This window comes from Parambassis ranga, chromosome 4, assembly GCF_900634625.1.
Source record: "Parambassis ranga chromosome 4, fParRan2.1, whole genome shotgun sequence".
NCBI classification, from domain to species: domain Eukaryota; kingdom Metazoa; phylum Chordata; class Actinopteri; family Ambassidae; genus Parambassis; species Parambassis ranga.
Window position 1 is genome coordinate 23,271,764 of NC_041025.1, and position 26,556 is coordinate 23,298,319.

Consider the following 26,556-nt stretch of genomic DNA (forward strand, 5'->3'; position numbering starts at 1 on the left):
ATGGAGTTTTTTATTTACTTAGACTTACTAAGATTATAACAAGTAGTGTTTTAGTTGAAATAATAACAACATACAGCTACACTGCAGTCTGTCAGTGATTAAAAATGAACGTAAACACATTAATCAGCACTTACTTGAGGAAAGGATGAAGAATGATGAAGAATGGCCGTCAGCAGGGTAAACAATCCAAAATGGCGGATGTGCGCAGTCGGGCTAACCCTGCTAGCACTTGTGCAAAGACTTCGTGGGTCCCCTGCCAAAAAAAACAAACTCCACTCACTTAAATCAAACGTTTACAAGGCCCATATACATCCATATGTCATTTAATGTCGAGCGACTTTCACACGTCCTATGTTTCACCTCAGTTTTTGTACCATCGTCTGCTAGCGAACTGCCGCGCTTGCTAGCATGCTAGCTGCGATCAGCATCAACAATTAGCATTAAATTCAGGCTGTTGTTGAACTATTAACATTATAAAAACACACATTTAATCTCTGTGGACGACGTCTGTGACAGAAAAGACAAAAAACAGAAGCAGCTACATCACCTGAGGTCCAGCACCTGACGTCCACAGGCTGCCTACACCTGTATGATCAACACACGTCATCATACCGATCAATACAAACAAATGATCAAAGTGTGAAATACTGTTACGTTATTTATGCTGTTATTTTGTTCATTTCTGTTTAAAAATACGTGTTTTTTACATTATGACCTGTGTTTTTTACAGATTTTTTTATGTTTAGATATTTATTTTTGTTTGAATTCTGTGTGTGTCTCTACAGAATGAAGACAAGACATTTCAGTAGACTGACAGAAATGTTCCAAATGAACAAAGTCCACCTCGGAGATCACATATTTGTTGTGAATGCATCACAAAAAGATTACACATCACACAGGGGGCGATTTATGTTTAGTCAGTCATTCACTTATCTGCTCTAAATGTTGAGGTTTTACAGACACCGCTTCAGTGTCTGTCTGACTGGGGGGAAAAAAAACTTTAAGAGATTTTAAAATCATTTTATAAGACGATGACCTCCCTGCAGCGTGTGAATCCCAGAGTCAGAGCCATCAGGGTGTCCTCACAGAGCGCCTTGCAGAGTCTGGCTGCACACATCACACAGGACATCGCACAGGTGAGCGTCTGACTTCTGTACACGAGCAATGTTTCTGTTAATGAACAACAAACAGACAAGAACGAAGAACAAAATAAGAAAATCCTGACCTATCTTGAAATAACAACAATCTGAAAGGATGAAGCTCTTATTTTGAAAAGTAGAAAACAGTACAGTACAAACAGAATTTAGAGATTTCCTGAAAATATACCACATGAAAAGTTGTTTAGCCTTAAACATATAAGGACAGGCTGTGTGATTAGCATGTGGAAGAGTATTTAACAGCTGAATGATGATCAATATGACAGATATAATGCTTAAAGGGGGGGGTTTGATAGACTGGATGTGACCTTGAGCTCCAGTAAGATGTCTTCTCCTACAGGGGGCGCAGAAGCCCTTTAAGGAGGTGATTGATGTCAGCTCCGGTGACTCTCACAGAGCAGGGCTGAAGCCCGTCTCGTTTGTTCGACAGGTTCGTTTTCTGCTTTTCTATAAATGTATTTCCTTTCACACATGTGATTGTGATTATTCTCTCTATTTCCTGCAGGTCCTGGCTGTGTGTTTGTACCCTGAGCTGCTGAGAGACAAAAGCCTTCCCCTGGATGTCAGACTGAGAGCTGAGAGGCTGCTGGAGGCCTGTGATGGAGGAAGTATTGGTAAGGGCCCAGAAGACAATAATCCTTTATAATCTGTGTGACATTTAACGCTGGACGGTTTAACTCAGACATGTAAAAACCGGCTGTTAGGTTCGTATACGGCCTCCTCTGGGCTGCTTCATGCCAGACGAAGTATCGCTGAGTTCATCACAAGGCGAGACGCAGGACTTCCTTCAGACGCCAGGAACGTCTTCATCTCTGCCGGCTCCCAGAGGGCCGTCATGGTGGGAACATGAAGATGCTGTCACCTTAAATAAGACTTAATAATAATAATAAGATCATTATCAGGGACATAATCGGACAAACTCAATACATCATTGATTCACAGGTGATACTGAAGCTGCTGGCCTGTGGGGATGGTGACACTCAGACAGGTGTGTTGACGCCCATGCCCTGCCCGCACACACTGCCCCCCCTGCTGGATGAGGTCGGGGTGACGCAGGTGTCGTACAGACTGACAGAGGAGCGCGGCTGGGCAGTGGAGCTGGACGAGCTGCAGCATGCTTTGACGGCCGCTAGGGGGAAGTGTGAGCCCAGAGCCGTGTACATCAGCAACCCAGGGAACCCCACAGGTGAACTCCACACACACAGAACGACACACACTCTGCCGTCATCACTCCTCCTGTACAGTCTGTCTTTGTAGGTCATGTGCAGGACAGGAAGTCGATACAGAAAGTGATTGAGTTTGCAGCAGCGCAGAGACTCCTACTGCTGGTGGACGAGGTGATGATCAACGATCACACTGAGCTGGTGTTCAGTAGCTGAAGTCTTTGTTTACCCACCAGCTCCTCTCCTCTGCAGGTGTACCAGGACAGCGTGTTTGGACAGGAGTTTATTTCCTATAAGAAAGTCCTGTTTGAGATGGGCAGGAGGTACGCAGAGACGGTGGAGATGGTCTCCTTCCACTCTTTGTCCTGCGCCTGCGTGGGAGAGTGAGTTCTGTCTCTGACACGTATGATTCAAAGAAACTCTAACACCAACTGAACGCTGTGCCTGTGCTCCAGGTGTGGTCTGAGGGCTGGATACATGGAGGTGGTTAACATGGACCCAGAGGTGATGCATTTCGTCGACACCATGCTGTGCACTGACATCAGCACCCCGGTCACAGGGCAGCTCGCTCTGGACCTAATGCTGAACCCACCAAGGCCCGGAGACGCCTCCAGTGATGCCTACACACAGGTGAGGAAGCAGCGGGAGCAGCTGACCTCCTGTTACAACATCAATCAACTCTGTGTGGTTCTGTTCACTGAAGGAGATCCTCCTCACTCGCACCATGCTGTCCCAGAATGCTCAGCGGGCTCAGGAGCGCCTGAATGATCTGCCTGGGATGAGCTGTCAGCCGGCGATGGGCGGGATCTTCCTTTACCCCCGTCTGTGGTTACCTGCTGAGTTTGAGGAGCAGGCAGAGGTAGAAAACGTTCCTTCATGCTTAGAGGAAGAAGGACCACAGGGATGTTAGAACAACATCTGATTTATGTCTGTATGAGAGGTTGCTCATATTTCAATGACCTGTTTTACATAGAAAATATGTAGGCATTTCTTTGTGTTTTTAGATGCTGGGCGTGGACGTGGAGGTTCTGTACTGTCAGAGGTTACTGGAGGAGGAGGGTGTGTTTGTGGGTGCAGATGGAACGACCGGCCGCCACCACCTGAGGTTGGAGAACAGAGGTTATATCGCCGCTTCAGTCGTGTTCTGTGTGTTGCATCATCCCTCTTATGTCTCCTCTTCCTCTCAAGGTTGTGTGTCCTTGTTCCTGCTGACACTCTGGACGCGGTCCTGACTCGCCTCTGCTCCTTCCACCGACGCCTCATGGATGCTGACAACTGTGTGCAAAACGACTGGACTCAACATGTGGAGAAACACAGAGAATCAAATTAGTCAACAAAGGTGGTGTAAAGATAGGATGTCATTCTGTTTTAGAAGGTATGTCCACTCTAGCTGAGTTTGGCCGCTTACAATGAACGCAATCTAAACAAGACACTGCAAAAAAAACCTGTCCTAACTTTACTCAACAGCAGTCCCAGGTTTTACTTGATTTCTATTAATACATTAGAGCAGGGGTGGGCAATTATTTTTTTGCTAGGCCCACATAAGACTTCCATAAGAAAAGGCCACATTTTTTCATAAATAATAATATAAATCAGAGACCACTGGCACAGTATCTACCTTTATAAATATGCTCCTGTTGCATTTTCATCATTGTACGAATCTTTCTGTCCTCTCTGTGTGTGTCCATGTCTGCTCTGAGTGTGTGCTGGTTGTATGTTGAAACACACACACAGTGCAGAGCAGCACAGATGATGTGAAGATATTTTTACTGAAGAAAACCATTAGAGTTCAAGTCAAAGTTAAAGTAGCAAATCCCAGAGTTCTGAAAGATCTGAGCTTTTTAAGAGCAGATGACGATGAAACATGTCGGCTGCAGCACCGCGGTGACATCTGAATGCCCCGTGGAGTTTCTGTGTGCTTTACCGTACATTTCAGAATAGTCGTGCAGCATTTTTAAGTCAAAGTCAAAGTCAGCTTTCTTATCAAATCTGCTATATGTGCTGGACATACAGAGAATCGAAACTGCGTTACTCTTCACTCCGCAACATATAACATATAACTAAAAACTTAAGATCAATATAAAGTGTAAAAAAATGTACCTACAATGAGGCACACACAAAATACAAGGCACATAATGATGGCACAATGCAGTGAGAGTGCAAAAGATGTATAGTGCAGCTGGCATAATGTAAACAGTCCAGGAATAGTTTAAGTTATAGCAGCTTATATGAGACTGGTATGACATGACTAGGGTGCAAGAGAATGCACAGGGTAAAGTGGCTGGTGCACAGAGTTCCTTTTTGGTAAAGTGTACACAGCGCGACCGTGTCTCTCCAGAGAGTAGATGGGATGAAGCAGTACAGCAGCGTGGAAGAGACAAGGAGGGTTGGGAAGACGTTACCAGTGATGCCGTGCTGACAGCTGACTTTTGCTGCCTTTGTTTAATATTGTGTGCACGGTCTGCGGGCCGCATTGAAGACGCAAGCGGGCCGGGTGTGGCCCGCGGACCGTGCTTTGCCCAGGTCTGCATGTGTATCTTATCACATGTAATAAATAAATTCATCTAACAGCTGTGTCTGTACAATGACCCACCAAGCTCTTACACAGTAATCATCGCGGTGATCCTGTGGGGTTGTTTTTGTTGGTTTGTTTTCTGCTGCACTGAGATATTTTCACAGCTTTAGTTACTTTAACAAGAGTTGTTTTGAATGTAAACAGCCCTTTGACGTGTTATTCAGTCATTCACCCTATGACTAACGATGATTTCACTGTCAGAGGTTACTGGAGGAGGAAGGCGTTTGTCTGGGAGCAGGCTGTGAAAACAAAGTTTCACATCAGGGTTTTTTTTTTTTTTATAAAAGAAAAGCAGAATTTTAGGATTTAAGGTCCCCGTCTGTAGCTCACAGTAACGCTGTGTGTCTCATTCCCCGCTCAGGCTGTGAGTTCTGGCTCCTCCTGCTGCTCTGGAGGAAGTCTTGGCACGCCTCCGTTTGTTCCACCTGCGCCTGTGTTGGACACATTTCCCTGACAGAAATGTCAAGGACACAGAGTTTAGACAAAGATCAGAGGGAGACAGTTTACATGTCTAACAGTTTTTCACCCTAAACCTTTGAAACGAACATGTTATGAAGCCACGCATCAAGCTAAAGTGTTGCTTTTTATTGTTTTTATTTCATAAAATGTTATTAGAATTGCCACAGTGAATTCATTTATTTATATTTTGCGCACAATGACCATAAAAATGTCAAATAAACTAACAAACGCTCCATCACCGGCAGCCTGCAGGGGGGTGTACTGTCAGTTTGTCACCACCAGGTGTCACTGCTGCCTTTTCTTTTCTATAATCAAATGTGACTGTAGGTGGATGCTGATCAGGGGGAACGTCAAAAACAGCATTCTATTGATTTTAGGAGCAACATGTGACACACAGACATCTGCACAAGCGATCTCTTACAAGAATAGAATGAAAAGCAGCAGTGGGAGTGGGCTGGATGTGTTTCTGACTCGGGGGAACCTGCAGGCTGTTGCTGCCTGGAGTTCAGCCCAGCGAGTGAATAAGTGAGCTTCAGATCACAGGCCATTGGCTGGCTGCTCATTACTGAACGATGCATTAAATCCTCAGCTGTAAATAATGTGAATAGCTGCTGTGCAGGGCTCACAGTTATCTACGGCGGCCATCTTTCTCTGCTTCATTTTCATCTCCCTCTCTCTCCTTTCACAATGAGTGGACTTCAGTTTTGCACATGCTAATTATTCCACTTCAGTTGCTCCAGGGTGAGTGAGAGGGCTCATTCCTCAAAAGCAAAGACCCAAAATCCTCCACCTCGCAGCCTCCACCACTCAGCTCTGGGTGCGGCACTGCAGGAGGGAAACCATAGCATCACTTCACAAACACACAGCCAGCAGCTTCTTGTACACTTGTTTTTTGTTCAGTATATATTTTTATTTATTATATTACAAGAAGTGCGAACACCTGCCAGTAGTCTTTAACTCCACTTTCATTTTTTTTTTTTATCTATTTACAGGAGACAGAAATAAGACAGGACCTGCAAAGTCATGACGCTCACAGAGGCCACAACACAGGACACAGATGGGAGGTTTGATATCTTCACACACTAATGTCAAAATATCAATATTTGCAGATGCACATATATCAAACTATGGTTTTTGATTGATTTTCTCATTGACAGATAAATATTTCTGGTGTTATTTTGAACCTGTATAAGCTCAGACACTCGGCTGTTTGTTGCTATGTAACCGAGCCATCAGCAGGATGCCACTTTTAATTCTTCCTTACGTGCTTTCTCTGCTCTCTCCAATGCAATTAGACCCCCGTGTTAATCCAATCCCCACCACCGATTGTCTGTTTGTTTGGCCATCTGCCTGCCTGCCTGGACTTGATGACAGTAACACAAAGACAAAGCACTGCATCTGATGCACCTGACTGTAAACAGGCGGTGACAGGAATAAGACATCAGCAGGGACCGAGCGCGCTGCCTAAATCTGCTGTGGGAGAGGAGGCGTGTTCGTCCTGTGAGGAGTTACAGCGGGAGCTCACAAGCTGTCGTGATGCTCACCATGGAGACCCAACAGGACGGGCTGCTTGTGTTCATTCTCCTCGACTCTCCGCTCTCTCCTGTGACACCGATTTATACGTCTTCTCTAGATACAGTCTCGCTTTATGATAAGCTCAGTGTATGGCAGAAGCATATAAAGATCCAGAAGTTAGAGAACACTATATTGGCTTAACATTCAGAATGACCCCATCAATGAGATACAAGTTCAAGCAAAAAAAGCCCTGTGAAGGCAGTAGAAACTCACATCTGTACACAAAGGAGGAGAAGGCAGGGTGCATGAAAGCTCCTTTAACTTTGACAAAAGACCCAACATGACACACTAATATCTGGCTTTGACTGTCAGTGTGTTCAATCTGCTTTCATTCACAGGTCAAATGACTTTGCTGGAATCATCAGAGTAGATAAAAACCTGTGTGTCCAAAGACCTTCATGTAAAAACATCCAACATCTGAGCCAAGCAGACTTTGTTATTGAAAACAAACCACCTGGATTGACAGGTGAGTGATTTAAAGAACAGTAGCTGTCTGCCGAGGCTTCACCTGTCCACTCATGCTCCACCTCTTTGTCCATTCATAGACTAAATGAGTCACATACTGCTGAGATGGCAACGACTGGAGCCTCCACACAGAGCTCAACATTCCCAGACTTTAGGAACAACCACTGTACAAACCATCCATGGTCGTATCAGATCTGCTGCAGGTGAGATGTGTTGTTGGGAGTGGGACTCAATATGCATGTCTAACGCTGATATTCCAGCTTTACCTGCATGTTTCCCCTTTCATGCAGATGCACCAACTGCTGCACAATTTATGAGGAATTTCACTCCTGCAGTGAGCAGTGTGTGGAAAATGGATCCCGAAATGATTTCATCAGAACCATCTTTTAATTACATATCACTCACTCTCAGTTTCACGCTGACGTACATCACATTATATAACAGTGTCTAATTGATGCCACAGAGACTCAGTGTTCAGCTCGTGGAGAACTTCAACAGTGAGGTTGTTATGATCCACATCTGTGTTTCCAGGAGAAACCCTGTGTCATCTTTAATCTGACACCAAACAATCTTTAGTAGAGAACCTCACTATGTATATCAGACAGACAGTTTCTGTAATTGTATTCCTGTCTCTCTCTTTCTGTGATCTAATTGGCTCGTTGAGGTTGAAGGTGACTGATGATTGGCTGGGGGACAGAAGGTCTGATATGCCACAGGACTGGAGAGCCTTCTTACGTCGGAAGGACGCTCATGTCGAGCCAAGCGGTGCGCACAGCCTCCGAGAAGTGATGCTTGACACAAAGCGTTGCCATGGATACCTCCTCCATCTCATCCTGCACTACAACATGTAAGCGCTATGAAAGATTTTTAGGATGTATATATTTGAAAGCAGAATCTGCTCCTCCGCCTGCCCCCTAAATGTCTTGGCTGTAGCTGCTGAATGCCAGCAGGCAGTGGAAGGTGCTGCTGAAGGGGGCGAGAGGTGCCGGCTGGCAGGCAGCAGGGGGGGTGTTGATGGGGCTTTGGCAGGTACAGCTGCCCCTATGGGCTCCATGGCGATGAGTGACAGTGAAAAAGGAGCACCTTGGAGACCAGGGTCAGGGGTGAGGCACTTAGCATGTTGTTCACAAAGCCTGCAGGGATACATAATCTTATTACTGACAGAGGAGGGTGGAGGAGAAACACGTGCACAGATGGCTGCAGGGTCGAGCTGAAATTCTGTCAGAGGCCCAGGAACAGTTTTTTTAGATAACACATTTTAGTCTAAACACAACCGAAGAGTCATATCACTGCAACAAAGACAAAATAAATAGAATTGTGTTGTGTGGCTACAACTGATCTGCAGTTTAAAAAACACTGCGTGCTTGCATTAACGCCGGTAACGCTCATTTTGATCTTTGAGTTTTTGCAGCTTTGGCCACAGGCTGATAAATCCTCTGAGAGAATCGCTTTGGTTCGATACCCTCAGAGTGCACAACCAATTAAACAAATACTGTGGGGAAATAATGGCCACATGTCAGCCGTCCAGCGACTGCTACCCTGAGAGATGACTGGATGAGTCAGTCGGTGTGTGTGTGTGGAGGAGATGGAGGTGGTTTTATACATCAGTCTGTCTGGATTACTGTTTGTTTGTGACAATCGCTTTCTACCCTGCGTATATGCTTTGGATGTCAGTCCCTAAATACCACAAACAATGACTCTGTAACACACTCATACACAACAAAAACAGAGCCCCGAGGAGGATCATTTTTCGACCACAGCAACCACAGACTCACCCTACCCCCACACACACACAGAGCTGGTCTGCAGTCTCCAGGCTGGCAAAGTAAATGAGGTGGAAATGTATGAAGCCTAAAACATCCCCAGGGAGACATTATGTGAGAGAGACACCATTTCACTAAGGAGAGAAGCCACCCAGGGCCGAGAGTAATAAGGGCCGAAATAAAAGTGAGACACAAACACAGACGATGTTCTTGCTCAGGACTGAAGACTTTTTGGGAGTCACCAAGGGTGAGAAAAACCTGATATGGAAACTTAAAACACTGGATGCATTGGATCGTTCATTTGTCTTTATTTAAATATAACAAAAGAGACTGGACGTGATTGTCTGGTAAGCTACATAATTTCAAATCAACCAATAAAAAAAATCCCAAACCTCCCAACCAGCCAGACCATAGGACTGTTAGTGTGTTCTGTAGGTACAATCCTGGGAAAGACACATGCTGATATCACTTACTGTCCTCTCTGTGTCTGACAGGAATCCATTTTCAGTTTCTGTGAAGCTTCTCCTCTATCAGCCCATTCTTTAATTGTCTTGAACAGGCTCAGTGGTGAGCAGCAGTTTACAGTTTATTTATACGTGCTATTAAAAGCACCCTCACACATCATTAAGCTTTGTTTTGTCACTCTTCCCGCTGCTCGGCATTGACTGCCTCTATGAATAGCAACTCTTTTAGCCGGATGATAGACACACAAATACCAGGATGGATGGTTGACTCGAAGACGACGCTCCTAAGAATACGCGAGAATAAACAAGACGGAAAGCAGAGCGATGATATTGTTTTCAAACTGATGTGAGGCAAAGAAGGAAACGTGGAAGTAGTTGGTTGCCATGGAGATAAGCGAACTGTAGGTGCTGCAAGGGACACCATGTTCAAGAGTGTGAGGAAGCATAGAAGAGAAGTCAGATTTTTACATTGTAGCTGAGACTTTAAGGGATTTTTTTTTTAATGGAGAAGATGTTGAAGCAGCTTTTTGGGATCAGCCCCGGTCCGTGCAGCCTGTTCATAGAACAGTGCAGTGCATGACAGTAAACAAATAACTGAGCTCAAATCCTGTTTGGGACAAAAACAGGAGCTAAAAATGTGTCACCTCCCCCTCCCCTCTCTCTTTCGTGGATCAATGGAGGGCATTGAGTGGGGCACCGAATGACCACCTCTGTTTGTTAACCTCCTCTGACCCAGAAGGAACAAGCATAAACAAGCATAAACATCCAAACAGCAGCAGTGAGGCCAGAATGGCTTTTTGTTAAGCGGGTAAAACTGGTGGTGCCAGTCGAGTACAAGGCTCTCTCCTCCAATCGTTTCCCTTTAATTTCCATTTACCCATAATGCTTTGTCTGTCCTTAATGGTGGCCTGAGGGAGCACCTGATTAAATGTAATCAACAACATGCAGCTTTGTTTGGAGGGAATGGGGGAAGGAGACATTTAATACTGTAGAACGCAAAAATAGGGAGAAAATATGAAGAAAGCTGAGATGGAAAGACGGATTAACTAAATAATTATAGTATAATTTACAAGGGTGCAGACTTGGTCGTTATTCTTTTCATATAAATAACAGCATACCAAGAGGAAAAGGCACGATAAATAGTGTTTAGAACGAAACTATGTCCAGGATCAACAACGAACCTTTAAGGTCAATAAATAAGGCTGAACTTCTGTCACTTACTTAGCTTTATTTGGCTGATGATGTGACATTTTGAGAGGATTTATCTTCAGAAAATGGTTTTTCATTTCAAACTTTTCCTGTTTTTTCTTTAAATTGAATTTTGTGACGCTCTTTTAAAAAATTTCCAGTAATGTACGCCTAAATACTGTGAAGCTCGGTGTGGAGGCGCTGGCCTCTGATACCAGGCTGTAAACATGCTCATTTCTGTTATCGTGGTGGACATTTTAACACGGAGGTCTTTGAGGACTGGTGTGTGCTGCCTTTTCTTTTACACTTTCCACCAGCAGGGCGACTTGTAGATTGAACTAAAAGTAAAATCCTGAGTAATGAGTGCCTGCTATAGTAAACAGAAACTCTTATGTCTTGGTTAAAACTGTTAAAATTGACACATCACTGCCATCATCACGCCAAAACAGAAGCTGCCATCTACACATAGTGATATGTTGCTTTTATAGACAAGTGTCTTCTTCTTCTAGATAAGTACGCTGACACATTTTTACACCCAATGAGTTGACTGAATATTCCATCAGCCTTCCCGTCAGCGAGCTGAGCAGCTTCAGGTTTGATGCTCGATTTCCTCATCATGACAGTAAGCCGTAAGATGTTCAGCCTCAGGAGAGACAAATCAGAGGTGTGTACCGAATATGTGTCAAATTCAGGTGGAACTATAATTGAAACCTGCTGCTCAGTGCTGCGATAATTATGGGTGTGATGTGTTTGTACATCAGGGTTTGGCCCTCTCTTCTGTCTTACAGGCTGCCCCTGCCCCCTATCTTGCCTCCCCTCTCTCTCTCTCTCTCTCTCTCGCTCTCTCTCTCTCTCCCCCTCTGCCTCTCGCCCTTCCCCTCTGTGGTGAGCAGCATGGTTTGCAGGCGTGTGTGTGATCTGAATTTCAACATCAGTGTCTGTCTACCAACCAGACTCCTGGGATGTTGCTGCCCAGATTTCTTCTCATCCCTCCCTTCGACTCTTCTAGTCGTGTGGATTTTTTTGTCTTTCCCCTCCTTAACTGTAATCCGGGAGCACGATCACATCACAAACAACACAATTACTCTCAGCCAATCACCTCGCTAATTGCACATGACAAAAAATGTAAGATTTAACTCCCATGCAAGAGTGACACATGCTCATCTTTAAGATTATGTAATGCTCAGTGTGGCACACATATCAGCCTCATCAGGGAAATTTCACTGCAGACTGAGTCGTCCTCCTCCTCCTGCTGCTGCTGTCATGGGAACAAAAAGCTCCGTCTGAATTGCTTTGGGATTCTGGGCTTATGAAAGCTTGAAGGCTTGCTGCTCATTTTGCTCTGCTCTTAACTGGGTTTAGTGATCGCAGTCCTGTTCAGTTCAAGAGGTATTTAAAGAAAAGGTGCTGCTCAGAGGCATGTGGTTCACATGATTTCTGCTGGCAATACAGATGATATTATCACTGCTGACATTAAAGCGTATTTCAGTTCCTGCGGTACAGATAACAGCCACCTTTCTGTAGCATCAAACTATTCCTGTTGTCAAAACAGCTACCACAATGATTTTCTTTGTTAGCTGACCCATCCACTTTTTTGGCCCTGTAGTCATTACTTCAATTATGTATTTAATTCTGCAAAGAAATATGAATTTAGTGCTCTTACTAAATTCATATTACTTTAAATTAGCAGTTTTTCAGTGAACTTGGAGCATGATGTCAGAGCCCTGACAGAGCTGCTCTGGACGCGTCTGACGGAAAGATTCAAATGTGGGGAGCCACATTTGAATCTTTCCGTCAGATGCGTCCAGAGCAGCTACACTTGAACGAGGATGGCCGACCTTGTTGAATAAATTTGGGACGTTCGTGGATATGGAATCATGGAGGTAAGTATTAAGCGAAACACATTTTGAACTTTCCTTATGATTCATTTGCTTAAGTCAGTTTCTCGCACTGAAAGCAGCGGATAATTGCGTGTATTTTCCTGCTAGCTAACCATGCTAGCAGAGGCAGGTCCTTTTCGCCCTTGAGAGTCGGCATTTACATGAGGTTGTGGTTTTTATCAACGCTGGATATGTTCACAAGGCTGCTGGCTAGGACGACTGACTTGCATACGATACGATGCGATGCGATACGATGCGATACGATACGATATGATACGATACGATGCAATGCAATGCGATACGATACACGATAGACAATCAGGTATTTGATGATCATCATATCATATATAGTCGTGTGGTATTATATTGAAGATCAAAAATCTAATTGTGGCTTATTTGTTTTCACAGGTTGTCAGCCAAGAAGCAGTGAAAGAGGACTGCAGGAATCACATCATGAACATCGTGAGAAGATCATGGGTCATCCATCCCATCGTGGCGCAGGAAAACCAACCAACAATTTTTGTTTGCATTTTATGTCAGAGTCTAGTGATTACAGGTGTTATAGGACAGAGCTGATATGGTGTTTATACTGTTCAGAAATGTTTGCGGTTATAATAATATTTAGATATTTTAAATATATGTATGCCATTTCAAGTGTCAAATAAAAACATCTTTCAAACATCCCCTTGGCAGCAAATGTCTCTTAATTAATTAAATACAAAAGTTTATATACGTCTTGTCTACAAAGGAGAATGAATGACTGACAGAGTGCGAACAGCAACCTCTAGGGGTTTCATGGAAATGTTTGCTAACAGAAAATGGCTACCATATATTAATTATCTCATAATTTGATCATCATAGTATGTAAATCACCAACCTCACCACCTTCTTGCTTTCTTTAAATTGATGTTTTTTGCAGATGGCCCTATGATCATTAATATTTGAGCCTTACCTCTACATAACTAGCCTTACATGTCTTATTGTGCAGCACAGATTTGCTGACAGAAATGGAATCAGGAATCAGGATACAGGTAAAATGGGAGAAGAACATCTTTCCCTACTGCTCCCATTGAGACATACCTCAGTAGAGCTCCGGCTGGTGCTGCTACAGCTCCAACAAGATCCACAGAGACTACAGACAGAGGCAGCAGTAAAGCAGAACAGACGACTACACCACAGCCCGAGGCAGGACAGGCACATCATCGTGTGGAATAGGATCATGAAGCATCAGTTACACATCTTCACTCAGGTGTGAAATGAAATAGAGATGATTTGAGGCTGTGTAACACCTTCCCTGTGCTCCTTCTGTCTGAGGGTGCGGGCCGTGACATAGCCTTAACCATAGACTGTGTAGGTGATGAGCCTTTATTAAAAAAACATGGAATTTGAATCATGTATTTAAACAAATAAGGACTAAGAATGACTGAAAAGGTAATTTAGTAGTGTATACATATAATAAATGTAGAAATATTGTCATCTATAATGGTCTGAGCTCCTCTCTGCTCTACTGTACATCATTTATACGTCTCACCTCGCCAGTCTCTTTCCCCACTTCACTCTGTTTCAACACAATGTCAGTGCGGCACCTCCTCAATTTAATTCCCTGCCTGTCCCCGTCGCCTCAGCTCTCTCTCACTCTCTACATTCTGAACAAAGACAGTTTACGTTGGGAGTCGATCTTTGTCTGCCGGCGGAGAGGCTGATTTAATTAGACAAAAAATCCAGCAGAAAACAACACCCGCCTGGCTGAGAGGAAGCAGTCTGGGTTCTACAGCAGGAATAAGACCTTTCCTCGTGCAACAATTAAAATGAGGCTCAGTGTAACCGTGAATCATCTAATTATATGATCATTTTTAGTCCATACGTGTTCTCCCGTCTACAAATTGCAGCCTTTGTTCCCATGTTCGCTGGCACTGATTATCAAAGTAAAAAATAATATAATTATCACACTGTAATTATGATTATATTACTGTAGCCACAGACTCCATTTTGATGGCTGTGGTATAAGATGAGCTGCAGTCCTCCTCAAACCTCTTGTTTACTCAAATGCGAGTTTAACATTCATTACCTGACATTTCCAGCAGGCCGGTTCAACAGTCAGCGCAGGCGGCAGCGGTGTCGTTTTTCATGTGAAGCGGTCTGGGCTGACACTAGAAGAAAAGATTGTGGATTTACAGCAACAGCGCTCAGAGTGGAATTTATCCTCCACCTGTGACTCTTGGGAACCTTTTCATGTTTGTGCCAGGGATCCATTTCCACTGCCTCATTAAAGAGTTTCTGGATAAACATCACTCAGCGTCCTGTTGAATCACTTTATCCTGTTACAGCTTTTGCACGTTTAATCCCATTGATAGTGATCCATAATGATAATGGTAACAAATCTCTGCTAACTGAATTACACGGCTGAATGATTGAATAACCTCAGGTTGAAAATAGACTGAAAGTATTCTGCACAGTCCATTATTTCAATGAGATTACAGCAAAGACAAAGTCAATACAAGACAGCTCAGACAACCAGAGCACACTCTGACAGATTGTGTACTTTATGTGCTGCCTGTGATTTTAAGGAAACAGAGCAGCAGCACCAGGACGTTTACAGGTTGTGCTGCCTCTCTGCTGTGGATTTGAGGAGCACAATATCACAATCAACTATTTACTTTTCCACAGGCTACAAATAAATATCGCCAAACCTTCCAGGACATATGCAGGAATGGCTGAATGATCAGCGTGTCAAGTGGTGGGGTGTGAGCTGAGCTGAGGCTGGTTGGTGCATAACCAGGAAGCTGAATGACTGCCTACATGTTGACACCTGGCTATCATGACTGACTTTTTTCTGTTTTCTGGATTCTGTTTTAAGAGGGGACAGAAGATTTAGGTACCAAAACATGTTTATTTTTGAATGTGGAGACCTAACTGGTCTTTGAAGCCAGCCTCAAGTGGCCATTTGAGGAACTGCTTACGCTTAATTTTTCTAGGATCCCAAAACGCTTAGGTGAATTTGGTCTGTGGAAGTACAGCATGTGACATCAGATTGCCAAACCTTTTAACGTCATGACTGTATCTGTTAGAGCTTGTTACTCACACCAAACATAGTGAAAAGTGTTTTCACTGGCTTAATGTTTTCTTTCTTTCTTTCTTTCTTCGGCAGCAGATCCCAGGTGGTGACACTTAGGGCTGAAGGCTCCATTAATCTAACTGTGAAGATGCTAAAGACAGCTGTGTCCATATTGATGCGAAGGAGAAAGGCGATCAATCGAAGTGAACTAAACAGGCCCATTAATCTCCGAGGAGACCAAGGTCAGAACTCACTTTAGCCTTTGGCGGATGGTTTCCATGGCAACCACAAAGGAAATAAATAGGTATTCCCTACAATACCTCTGAACAGTCCAAACATCCAGCTCCTGAACGTACACAAACACAGAGCTGTGAGCTTCAGGTGTTATTGGTATGCAGCCTGTTCAGTGAGGTGTGCTCACTTTAGCCCATTACAGTGGGAAATGAGACACGGCCCTCACCCATCATCACTATAATTGGTTAAATTGCAGCTACACGTATTGCTCTCCACCTGCTGCCAATTTAGCAATGAGAACATCCGGTGAGAGTTAAAAAAAAAAAACTGACAGTGAGACTAGTACTTAGATTTTTTTATATACTTTTTATCCTCCTACACTGACAGACTGTGACAGCTTGTGCACCATAAACACATGCTGCGTAAGAGACCATTTGCTTTCCAGTTTTGGCCCAATAACTACCATAAACCTGGGGTATTAATGACCCTGTTCGTGTAGGAGAAGACAACAAGTATTTGGATTGGTATGCATTTATTTCAGATAGAAGTATAAAAATGGAAAATTGAGGCTTGATATCCTATTTTGTTTTTTAACTGAGATCGTTATCATCAGATAAACCTTTCCCTTTGTACTGTCCCTAAAGACTTGACAACATCTGTGGGGAGGTTAGGGTGAATGATTGGGTCAATGAAGTGGGAGCTCTGACATGGGAGACTGCAGATTATATCCTGCTTTGTCCCATCAATGGTTACTTCAGAAGTTTTCCCATGGGTGACATTTTCTACCCCTCTGGGTACAGAAAGCTGCAAGCCCCCTCTGAACTCAAAGAACAGTTCATAAAACTTCAGAAATGTTTGATCTCTTAAGGATAGACTTGTGTTTAGTACAATGACATACATTTCACAAGCCATTCTTCAAAAAGCCATTGTCTTGTCAAAGCCAATCACAGAAGTACGTCGGTTATGTCAACTCTGCTTTATCTTTCCTTGACAAAGCATCCCTGTGTTAGGGTTGTACCCTACATGCTGAGTGATGTAAAGTCATGGCACAGTGTCCAACAGTCTTTAGTCTTACCAAAGCTTTAACAATAAATACATGATCACTGAATGCAGAAAATGATGTCCTGTAGCTGCCTGAGAAAGACAGATTTAGCACTTAAAACACTAAAACTAAACCACCAGTTTAACACACACACACACACAGCAGATTCACACACTCCTCTACACTTCTCCTCCCACTTGTAGGGCCTCTTCTCACCCATTGTGAAAAGTGAAGAAGAATCTGTAATGTTCTAACCCCTCCTCTGCCCTGGATTGATTTTATGTGGCGTTCCAAGAGGAGAGCAGGATAATGAGATCACAGCATGCATTTTTCATGGACAGGATGAAAGTGCAACAGACACGGCTCAGAATCTACATTTCAAATAGACTGCAGCCCACGTTCCTCCCAAAAGAACCTTTGCCTCAGAAAATGAACTCATCCTTCAGGGTTCTGCCTCCAAGGACAAGATAGTCATCTTTATCTTTAACAGCAGGACGAGTGTGTGGAGAAACCACAGACATCCTAACTTCACACGTCCAGCTTTTAAACTGACTTCATTTGCAGATTAAATGACAGCAAGGACCCATGCTGAGATTAGCTGAGATTTGAAAACATGCAAGAACGTGGACATAAAACCCTCAATCCTCAGAAAAAAACATGCTTAAAATATGAAGGTTTTCTTGGCTGTCTACTGTATTTCTCAAAACCCTTGAATCAGAGGGGTCTGCCATCTGTAGGCTGCCTGAAAATACACCCGCAGCCATTTCCTCTGGCTGTGTGACAGTGCAAAGGGAGTCAGCACAATAACAGTGATTACATTCTGATAAAGGGAGTAATTTCATTGCAGTGGGCAGGAGCTGCTGCTGCTGTGTGTGGAGTGCCGATCCCCAGATGTCTTGGTGTAAAGGCACGTTTCTACACTGTGGTACATGCTGCCTTCAGTTGCCTCAACAATGCAGCAACTAAATGCAGCTTAGTTTTTCCATTAACTCTAAACCACAAACACCAGAGCTAACCAGCTCCAACTGCAAACTGCATCGATCTTTGGAAGCATATCCTTTAAGAGCTTAGCTGCTGATATCTGTGACTGATATCACTGAGCAATAAAAAGGAGGAAAAACACCAGCTTCCCCTTCAGTTTAGTTCACGTAGAGTTCCCTCTGTAGGTTTCCAGCTAAGCTGCATTATGGCCTAACCTGCAAAAAATGTCTCTGCACATAAACAGTGCATGCTGCAGCATCTCATGTTGGGTGGGTACAACAACATATGACAGCAGGAGCAGTATTTATGGGGCAGCAGCAGGTCACTAGGTTGATTTTTCCTCAGTCATAAGGTTTATGCTCTGTCTCCTGGTGGAGACAACAGTTACAGTCATATCCAGATGTTATCTGCAGGTCAGGCAGTCCAGGTCATAAAAATGATTAACAACACATATGTCTCTCCAAATCTTTTCTATATAAATGTGAGTAATACTGTTCTACAATGGCCCAATTATCCTACTTATTATGCAACAGATTCAATAATTTGCTTAAGTAGATGGTTCATGACCATGCTTGGGCTGTACCAAGGGACAGTTCTGTTTATTAGCAGCATGTTCTTGAGAAATAACAGACCACAGAATACCAACGACTGACCAATCTATCAGGACACTAAGAGGACACTGTTTTCAGTCTGAAATGGTCTAAATGTAACCCAAGAAACAGCCGTAGGTCAAACTCATTTCACAAGGTGAAGTAATCTGTAATCTGAAACCATAGTAACTTATTCTATGCACATAACCTGGCCCAAGCATTAAGATACGGTACCTTTTTAATCAAATACATATATTCAAACTTGCCATATGACTGCATTTCCAAGGAAACAGCACACCTCTTTTTAACTGCTGTTGCCATTGAGAATTATAGTATCAGGGCCTCATTAATATTGGCTTTTTTATAGTGGTAGAGTTACAGTCAACCTACTCAGAGATGACCGGACTGATTCACATCATCACCTCAGCTCAGGGTTTGTTGTTGAACCTCCTTTGTGAAACATGCCCCTGGTCTCTGAACTGGGGAAAATAATTAGCTTGGGTTGGTGGCAGGTGGACATCTGTATTCACACACTAAACTTCAGCCCTGTAAGATATATCAGAGTCTACTCTAATCTTTACTTTCCTGATGCAAAGTTTTAACGAAGAAAGTTTGAGATTCCAAATCCAGAAAAATACTTAACAAGACGCCTGACCACAAACATCATACAGTGACACTGTGTCTATTTTTATTTATTCCCGTTTCCGGAATGTCAGACTAATTCCACTGGAGTAGCAGGGAGAACACATTCCATCTTAGAAAAAGTAATTGGTTTTGAAGGGACTGTGGACCAAGCTTTAGGAGTCCTCGGAGGTTTATTTACCACAACAGCTGGATGGGCTGCTATAAACTCTGCAGCTTCTCATTTACTTTACTTATTCGGTTGATTTGTATGGACATCTGGATATTCTGGTGTCACATATCCTGATTGAGTGACAGTCGGCACGGTTTTCATGCAATTCCAAACTGACAGGAAGAAGCATGTTCTTTTTTTAAAATAGCTAGGGGTTTGTGACAGTCAGAAAAAAACACATCCACTGAGAATTAACAAATTACTCTGTCGTGGGAAGAGCTGGCGCACACAGCCTGCAGACATAGAGAACTGTACTGCAGTGCTTTTTTTGTTTCTCGCCCTTGCCTGTCGAGCCTCCTGCAGATCAGCTTTAATGGAAATGCTGAATGTTTTATTTATCAGGAGAGAGTTGCTCGTATTGTTTGGACTGCTAATGTTTAACTCTGCTCTCTGTGTGTCTCTTTAAGATGTCTGGCAGATTCTTTTTCTTGTCGTTTTCGGTGCATTTATTGCACTCTCTCTCTCCCCCAGCTTTGTCTCTCAGGTCGGGTCGGATGCACCAGTTATGTCTGTGTAGTTGCTCTCTTCTGTCTTCTGGTCAAAGAACTCTGAGCAACAAGCTGTCACAACAAATTTGTGTGTCAACAGCATCAAATGGTCCTGTTACGGTTTGATGTGCCTACATCTCAGCTGCTCAGAGAGACCACAGACAGAGTCGATTACTCACAGAGAGCAGAACAAAACCAACAAAACATAGCTAAGATTTTGGCAAATCTGGCTGGAAATACACCACATTACACTGTGCCAACAAGGCTGAAAATATTCAAATGGACCCAGATAACACCATGGTTTGGTGGGACATCACTTCTCTGTTCACTTTCATTTCTACCACAGGAGCCACAGATATGGTAGACATGTTACAGTACAGTATGCTCCCAGAAGACATACCATGTGGCCTACTAAACCTCTGCCTGACCAGCTTTAAATACAATGGAAATGTTTACAGGCAGAAGCCCGGATGTCCCATGGGGTCACCTGTGAGCCCTGAGCTCTTTCTGTGGAGCTGCCCCCATTTATCGGTCCAGAAACATGGATGACAGGAATATCAAGCTCATATGGGAGGACACCACAGTGTGGCTTTTTTAGACTGCACAGTACACAAAGAAGAGGACAGAAGCCCTAACATCAAGGAAAACCCACCTACATAGACTGATACTGTTTGAATCCCACCACCCACTAGAACACAAGCTGGGAGTCATCAGAACACCACAGCACAGAGCTCACACTGTACACACAAGGACAAAGAGAAAACAGAAGCAACAGCACATCAAAACCAACTCAAACACTGCCTAACTGAGCCCTGGTCAGAGCTACAAAAAGAACAACCAATGGGAAAGAGGACAGCAACCTGCGAAGAACTCAGGCCAATCCACTGGAGAATCTACACAAGAGTATATCACAGCACAGGAGAGCCAGCTCTATAGAGCAGGACTTAGCAGCCCATCAAGACAAGGGACACACTTCAGGACAGAGGCTTTGAAAGAGGGATCAAGGAAGCCATCTGTGTCACATTGGACTCAGACTTCGTCCTTCTGCCACAAACAGTGCAGTGTTAACATCCCTCACCAGGATGTCTCACCCCATGAAAACAGTGGGTCACATCACAGTCTCCCAGCAGTCTGAGAGTGAAACAGTTAAAACAACAATAATCCTGTATTTCCAAAGAGCTTCCAAACCTGCCTCCAACAAGCCTCATGATGATGCCATTGAATAGTTGTGCACTTACTCTTTGCATTTCAATTAACATCTATTGCAAATGTAATACCTGATTTTGAGGATGCAATAGTCCACACACTGACTTTACTTTGCCCCTCTGTGTGGGGAGGAAGCCAGCTGGCTGGTCAGACGATGGACAAAGAGGGATCTACTTCTTTCATGTAATTTAATTGAAGCACTGTCAGTGTGTGTCTCCATGTGTGTCTGCGGAGCCACTGGGAAGCATCGCATGTCTCTTGACAAGTCCCGCCATGTTGCGAGGCTGCTCGCTGGAGTCTCCATGGCAATGGCAAAGCGCAAAGGAAGAGCGGGGACGTTTGTGAGGACCCATGTGGAGATCTGCATTGATCTGGGCGAGACTGTAGCTGGAGACGATGATTCACTCACTCAACAAAGAAAACAAGAACACAGAGGGGTGATAGAATGTAAGGACAGCTCAGAGTCACAGGCTCTTTTACAGAGCTGTGAATTGTTGGATTCTCACTTTTGTCAGCGCGGATCTACTAAGGAGTGATAATGAGGCTGAAGACATTAATCACTGTGATATTGCTCTCTTTCCAGCCATTTTATTTCAGGTTTTACTGTATGAGAGCACAAGTCTGTGGCAACAAAAGACCAAAACAGTTTGGATCTTCTTGTATGACAACTATATGGGTATACAGTTTTATATTGTATACTTTATATAACCTTTAATTAAATTAAGACTTCAAACCTTTGCATGATTAAGGTTTAAGTGCTTCAGGTGACCGGTGGTTGCCACTCAGAGCTTCCTGCTTCCACGACAGCCCACCTGCTCCACTCCTGCTCTACTTCTTTGCCTGTATTTGAATTATCTTGGATGTAAGGTGGACTCAGACATCACTAACATGGTGAGGGTATTTTTACAGTCTGTGGTTGTTGTACAGAAGCAAGTAAATGTGCCAAACAAGCCTCAGTTTAACTTGGGTTTAGATATTTTACTTTGGGAAAAGAAAAATACACAAGAATGCAGAGGGAGGGCATAGAGTTTGGACAGTCTCCATAATGGGGCCATAGTTTGAGAACTACTGTTCTGGACTAATGGTCCCCAGAGACCCTCAGATATGTAGGGCTTTTAATCATGAAAGGACTACATATCAAATGGATTAAATTTAGACTCAAAAAGGCCAACGTATAAAATGTCTTTTTGTCCCCGCAGCACAGATTACTCTGACATCTACAGATGAGGAAACCTTTTTTATAGATTTTACAATAAGAATAAAAGTGAGGCAGACAGAGGCAGACGGAGGCAGGGGCAGTGGCGAGGAGAGAGGATGAATCACTTCACTGAATGGCTGCCTGGACTTGAATGTCTGATGCTTTTCTTTCAGTGTGCGAAGCGGCCCTGTTGTAAATGTTCCTTCCAAGACCTTCATAAATCATGCTGTGTGATGAGAAGCCCCAGAGTCTTTCTGATTCTCTTCCCGCGGCTTCTCCTCAGCCTTGCTTTCAGGTAGAAACTCTGTTGCCATGGTGATTTCAATTGCTGTTATTGCTACAGTATAGGATGATGAGGAGGACCCACCGGCAGAGACGCGTTATATTTACATTCCCGAGCTTTCACAGTGGACGTCTGTGGCAGCGTTTATCACCCTGACAGCATGTCTGCCGCCCCCTCTGTCAATCAGTGCATCAGCTATCAACAGTGTGGGAAGCAGGAACCACTTCATACATATTATTGGCACTGACCGTGAGCAGGACTGTGGTGACACTTCATGGATGTCTCTTACTTCTGCGCAGTGCATTCTGGGAAAGATTCCAGCCTCCTACATCCCTGGAAAGTAGAAAGCAAATGAATGAAGTGAGTCAAAGAGCAGCCAAGATGAATTTGTAACACTTTAGCCGTCACTTGTCAAAAGCAGTTCCAACACACTATTTCCTGGGTGATAATCGATCCATCCGGCTGTTGAAGACTCAGATTGCAAAGTATTAATCAAAATGGATTACTACTGTCAAAAGCATTATGGGATGGGATTGGAAAAGCATCACATGTATTGCTCAAGATCCCCAAAAGATGAATCTCATTGACCCTAGTGATCAATTCCATGAGGCAGGATCACTTAGACCCTGTTCACATTGGGGAAACCAATCGATCTAGAGCAGGATTCGGGCCATATCTGGATATATCCTGATAGTTTTCAGTCCACCTCTCAAATGTGGCTCAAGGCTGAACGCAAATGCAGCTAGCAAATCCCTCTAGCGACGTGATACTTCTGGTTCACAGGGACAGTGTCTGGGTCGCGTACAAAAGCTGTATGTAAACAACCGTCGAACAGTTTTGCCCCAAGTTCATTTTCCACAAGGCTACAAAGGAATAAACTACGGAAGTGCTGAACTGCCACAGTAGATAATAAAATTAATCACTATCACGTTATAACGACATATTATCTCGTTATAACGTCAAACCGTATCTCATTATAACGTGATAAGACGCTATCTCGTTATAACATGATAAGACGTTATCTCGTTATAACGTGATATTATCTCGTTATAACGAGATACATTTTATTTCTGTAATAAAAAATGAACTGTTTATAAGTAGCCTAACCTAACCGGTTTGCTGCTCACATCGGAAAATGACACATTTACAAGATTTAATTAAGTTGTATTTCATGCTTGGATTAAGTCTGTCCTTACTGCGCACAGTGGACGATACTGTGATCAGTATGCGGACACTCAGAAGGTTTTTAAAATGCATGGGACTGTTCAGAAGAAAGAATGAGACCGACCCTCTGGAGGTAGCTTCATTTCTCATCGATCAGCTGGAAGGACACAGAAGGCTCGATGGGTACAAACTGCATCACCTTCACCTTCCTTCTCATTATAACGTGATATTATCTCGTTATAACGAGAAGTCGTTATATATATGTCGTTATAACGTGATAGCATTTGACGTTATAACGAGATAATATCTCGTTATAACGTGATAGCATTTGACGTTATAATGTGATAGTGATTAAATTTTTTTTTTCTACTGTGGCAGTTCAGCGCTTCCGTAATAAACTGCTTTTTGAACCCAAAAACGCACACGCAGTCCTTCCGTGGCCTGAATGGACTCTGTATTACGAGGCGTCACCTAGCGGTTTGGAAGACAACAAAGAAGCCGGGTTAAGCTGGATTGAGCGTGGACACATGTGTGTGATAGCCAGATTTGAAAATAGGTCTGAACGTATCCATCTTAAAGGATATCTGGATTCAATCCCACTCTACCTGGATTGACTTTCTCCAGCGTGAACGGGGCCTTCAGCAGCCTACAGCCATAGCCTAATTTCTTCATGGTTTCCTATGGGCCAACCAAGAAACTATCCATCTTCCAGACTTCCTGTATGACAAAGTTCCTCGGTAGCTGGCTGTGTTTTCTCTTTGGCGATTCTGTTTGTAAAAGTTGTTGTAAAGTTACCTCATGATAGACAGTGACTTGCAGATGCTTCATCCAATCACCTGCTGTCTATGCTATGATGCTAAACATCATAATGTAATCATTTTTAGCACGCCGGTTGTAGCCTTTAGCGTAAATCATATATTTCAGACTGTCTGCCCACTTTTGAGACATTAAATTAGACTGAACTGAGAAGAAGTCTGCAGCAGTGAAAATGAATTAATGTAAGGAAAATAAATTAATGTGCATTTTCCAGGCATGGAGCAGCCTTGTTACAGTGTAGTCCCACTGTAAGTCAGAGAGTCAGAGACTCTGTGGATATAACAGTGGCTGATTTAGAGGCTTAGGCTCTGAACGTCATTCTATTAAACACGCAGTGTGTTTCCCCTCTGGGCTCCGCTGTGAATGTGTGTAACCTATGGATCTGTGCAGAAGTGCTCGGTCAATAGCTCGCAGTTGAAGCAGAACTTATAATTGATCCAATTCTCAACAGCTCCGTCTTTCTAATCCCGTCATCAGTGTGATTATGAAATAGATTTGTTGTCTTGCACAAACCCCCCCCCCCCCCCCCCCCCCCCACACACACACACACCTCCCCAGCTCATTAAATCTCGATGGTTTGCAAGTTCTTTATGTCAGGCAGGTGTTTTTGTCTTTTTATTCTGACTACATTCTTTACTCTTTTTCTCCTTTCAGGCAGCCCCCACTCAACCCCCCACTTCCTTTTCTTCTCCATACACCCTTCGTAACACCCACCACAACCACCCCCACCACCACCACCACCCTAACATCCCCAATTACCCCCAGCTTCCAGCAGCACTGCACATCCCCACTTGCATTGAAATGCCAGTTGCTATGGCAACCCCATACAGCAGCATATTATTTCCCTTTCAGAATTCAAAAGAAGATCAATTAGTGATGATGTCATTGCGTCAAGAGAAACACTCAAATCCTGATCACGACTGATTCACCGCGGCCAGTTGTGGCCTCTGTGTGTGTGTGTGTCTGTGTGTGTGTGTGTGTGTAAAAATAAGTGTGTGTGGAATCAGAAAGAGGGGTTCATTCTCTCTCTGCAGCTCAGAGAGGAAAATGAAGGCAGACTCGAGGTGCCTGAGTCACCACTACAGTGTGTAGGAGGGCTGGATGGCAGCAGGAAGAATGAAATATGCCAGAGGAGAGCATAACATGCTGTATATATGGAGGTAGGGAGTAAAATTGGAAGTAGACAAGTTAAAGTAGCAGAAAAACGATCTTCCCCTTAAACACAGACTCACTCTGTCAGTGCAAATTGAAGAAGTGACTCTCATCTGTAACACTGCTGTGACTGTCAGCCTCTGAGAGTGACAAAGTGGAGATTTGCAGCAACATAACAAATAACATGTGTCTGTCACTGGTAGTCACAGGACGTGTGTTCAGCCATTTTCCTAATGCACTGATGTTTCTGCCCATTTTTTCTTTCTCCTGCAGATCAATCACAGAAAGCATGCCGGTAAAATAGAGAGAGAATATATTTTTAGAGACTCTCTTTTGTAAAGACCTCCTCCTCTTCCGCCTCCGCCGCCAACTGTTAGTAGTAAGAGAATTAGATTCTCCAAACGACACACAGCCACATTTAACCGATTTGATTCTGCACCAGCTGTGATTTCAATTTTAAAAATATCAAAGAAGGCTGACATTTCTGATGGCTCTCAAGTTGTTGGGTCTTTAGTAGTTTAGTAGGCGGTTTACAAACCTCTATGTAACACTGGAGAATTCCACAGAATTGTGGTTAAAGGTAGGGTAGGAGATTTCATTCTGATGCACTTTTTGTTAAATTAGTGTAACTTCTTTTTACAATCCGATAGCAACCGATTAGTTCGGCAGTTTCTCATTAAAACGAAGAATATGAATCATCTGTGGAAGCTATAAAACGCTAAAAACATCAGCCAATCCTCCGGGTGGACCCTGTAGGAGTATTGGCTGGTTGTCACTCTCTTCCTGCTCTGTGCACCAGAGAGGT

The 26,556-nt window shown here is 43.6% G+C and overlaps 1 protein-coding gene across 11 annotated transcripts; it reads left to right on the forward strand.

The window, feature by feature from the left end:
- The first annotated feature begins 816 nt into the window (after positions 1 to 816).
- Positions 817 to 21,652, forward strand: LOC114435090 (alanine aminotransferase 2-like). 11 transcript variants are annotated; one of them, XR_003670539.1, is made up of 17 exons: positions 818 to 1,136; positions 1,498 to 1,587; positions 1,663 to 1,771; positions 1,862 to 1,995; positions 2,100 to 2,343; positions 2,415 to 2,494; positions 2,573 to 2,703; positions 2,776 to 2,950; positions 3,024 to 3,179; positions 3,325 to 3,425; positions 3,509 to 3,659; positions 6,347 to 6,418; positions 6,650 to 7,395; positions 7,475 to 7,597; positions 7,685 to 8,241; positions 15,841 to 15,986; positions 19,916 to 21,652. XR_003670539.1 is itself a non-coding variant. In XM_028404632.1 (12 exons), exons 1-11 carry the CDS (start codon positions 1,032 to 1,034, stop codon positions 3,648 to 3,650), a joined length of 1,467 nt encoding a protein of 488 aa, XP_028260433.1. In that variant the 5' UTR covers positions 817 to 1,031; the 3' UTR covers positions 3,651 to 3,695; positions 5,257 to 5,417. The 11 variants fall into 11 exon arrangements, 1 of the variants encoding a protein (XP_028260433.1); XR_003670540.1 differs by having other exon boundaries at positions 20,279 to 21,652; XR_003670537.1 differs by lacking the exons at positions 15,841 to 15,986; positions 19,916 to 21,652 and adding an exon at positions 13,098 to 13,471 and having other exon boundaries at positions 817 to 1,136; positions 3,509 to 3,695.
- Positions 21,653 to 26,556: the final 4,904 nt, after the last annotated feature.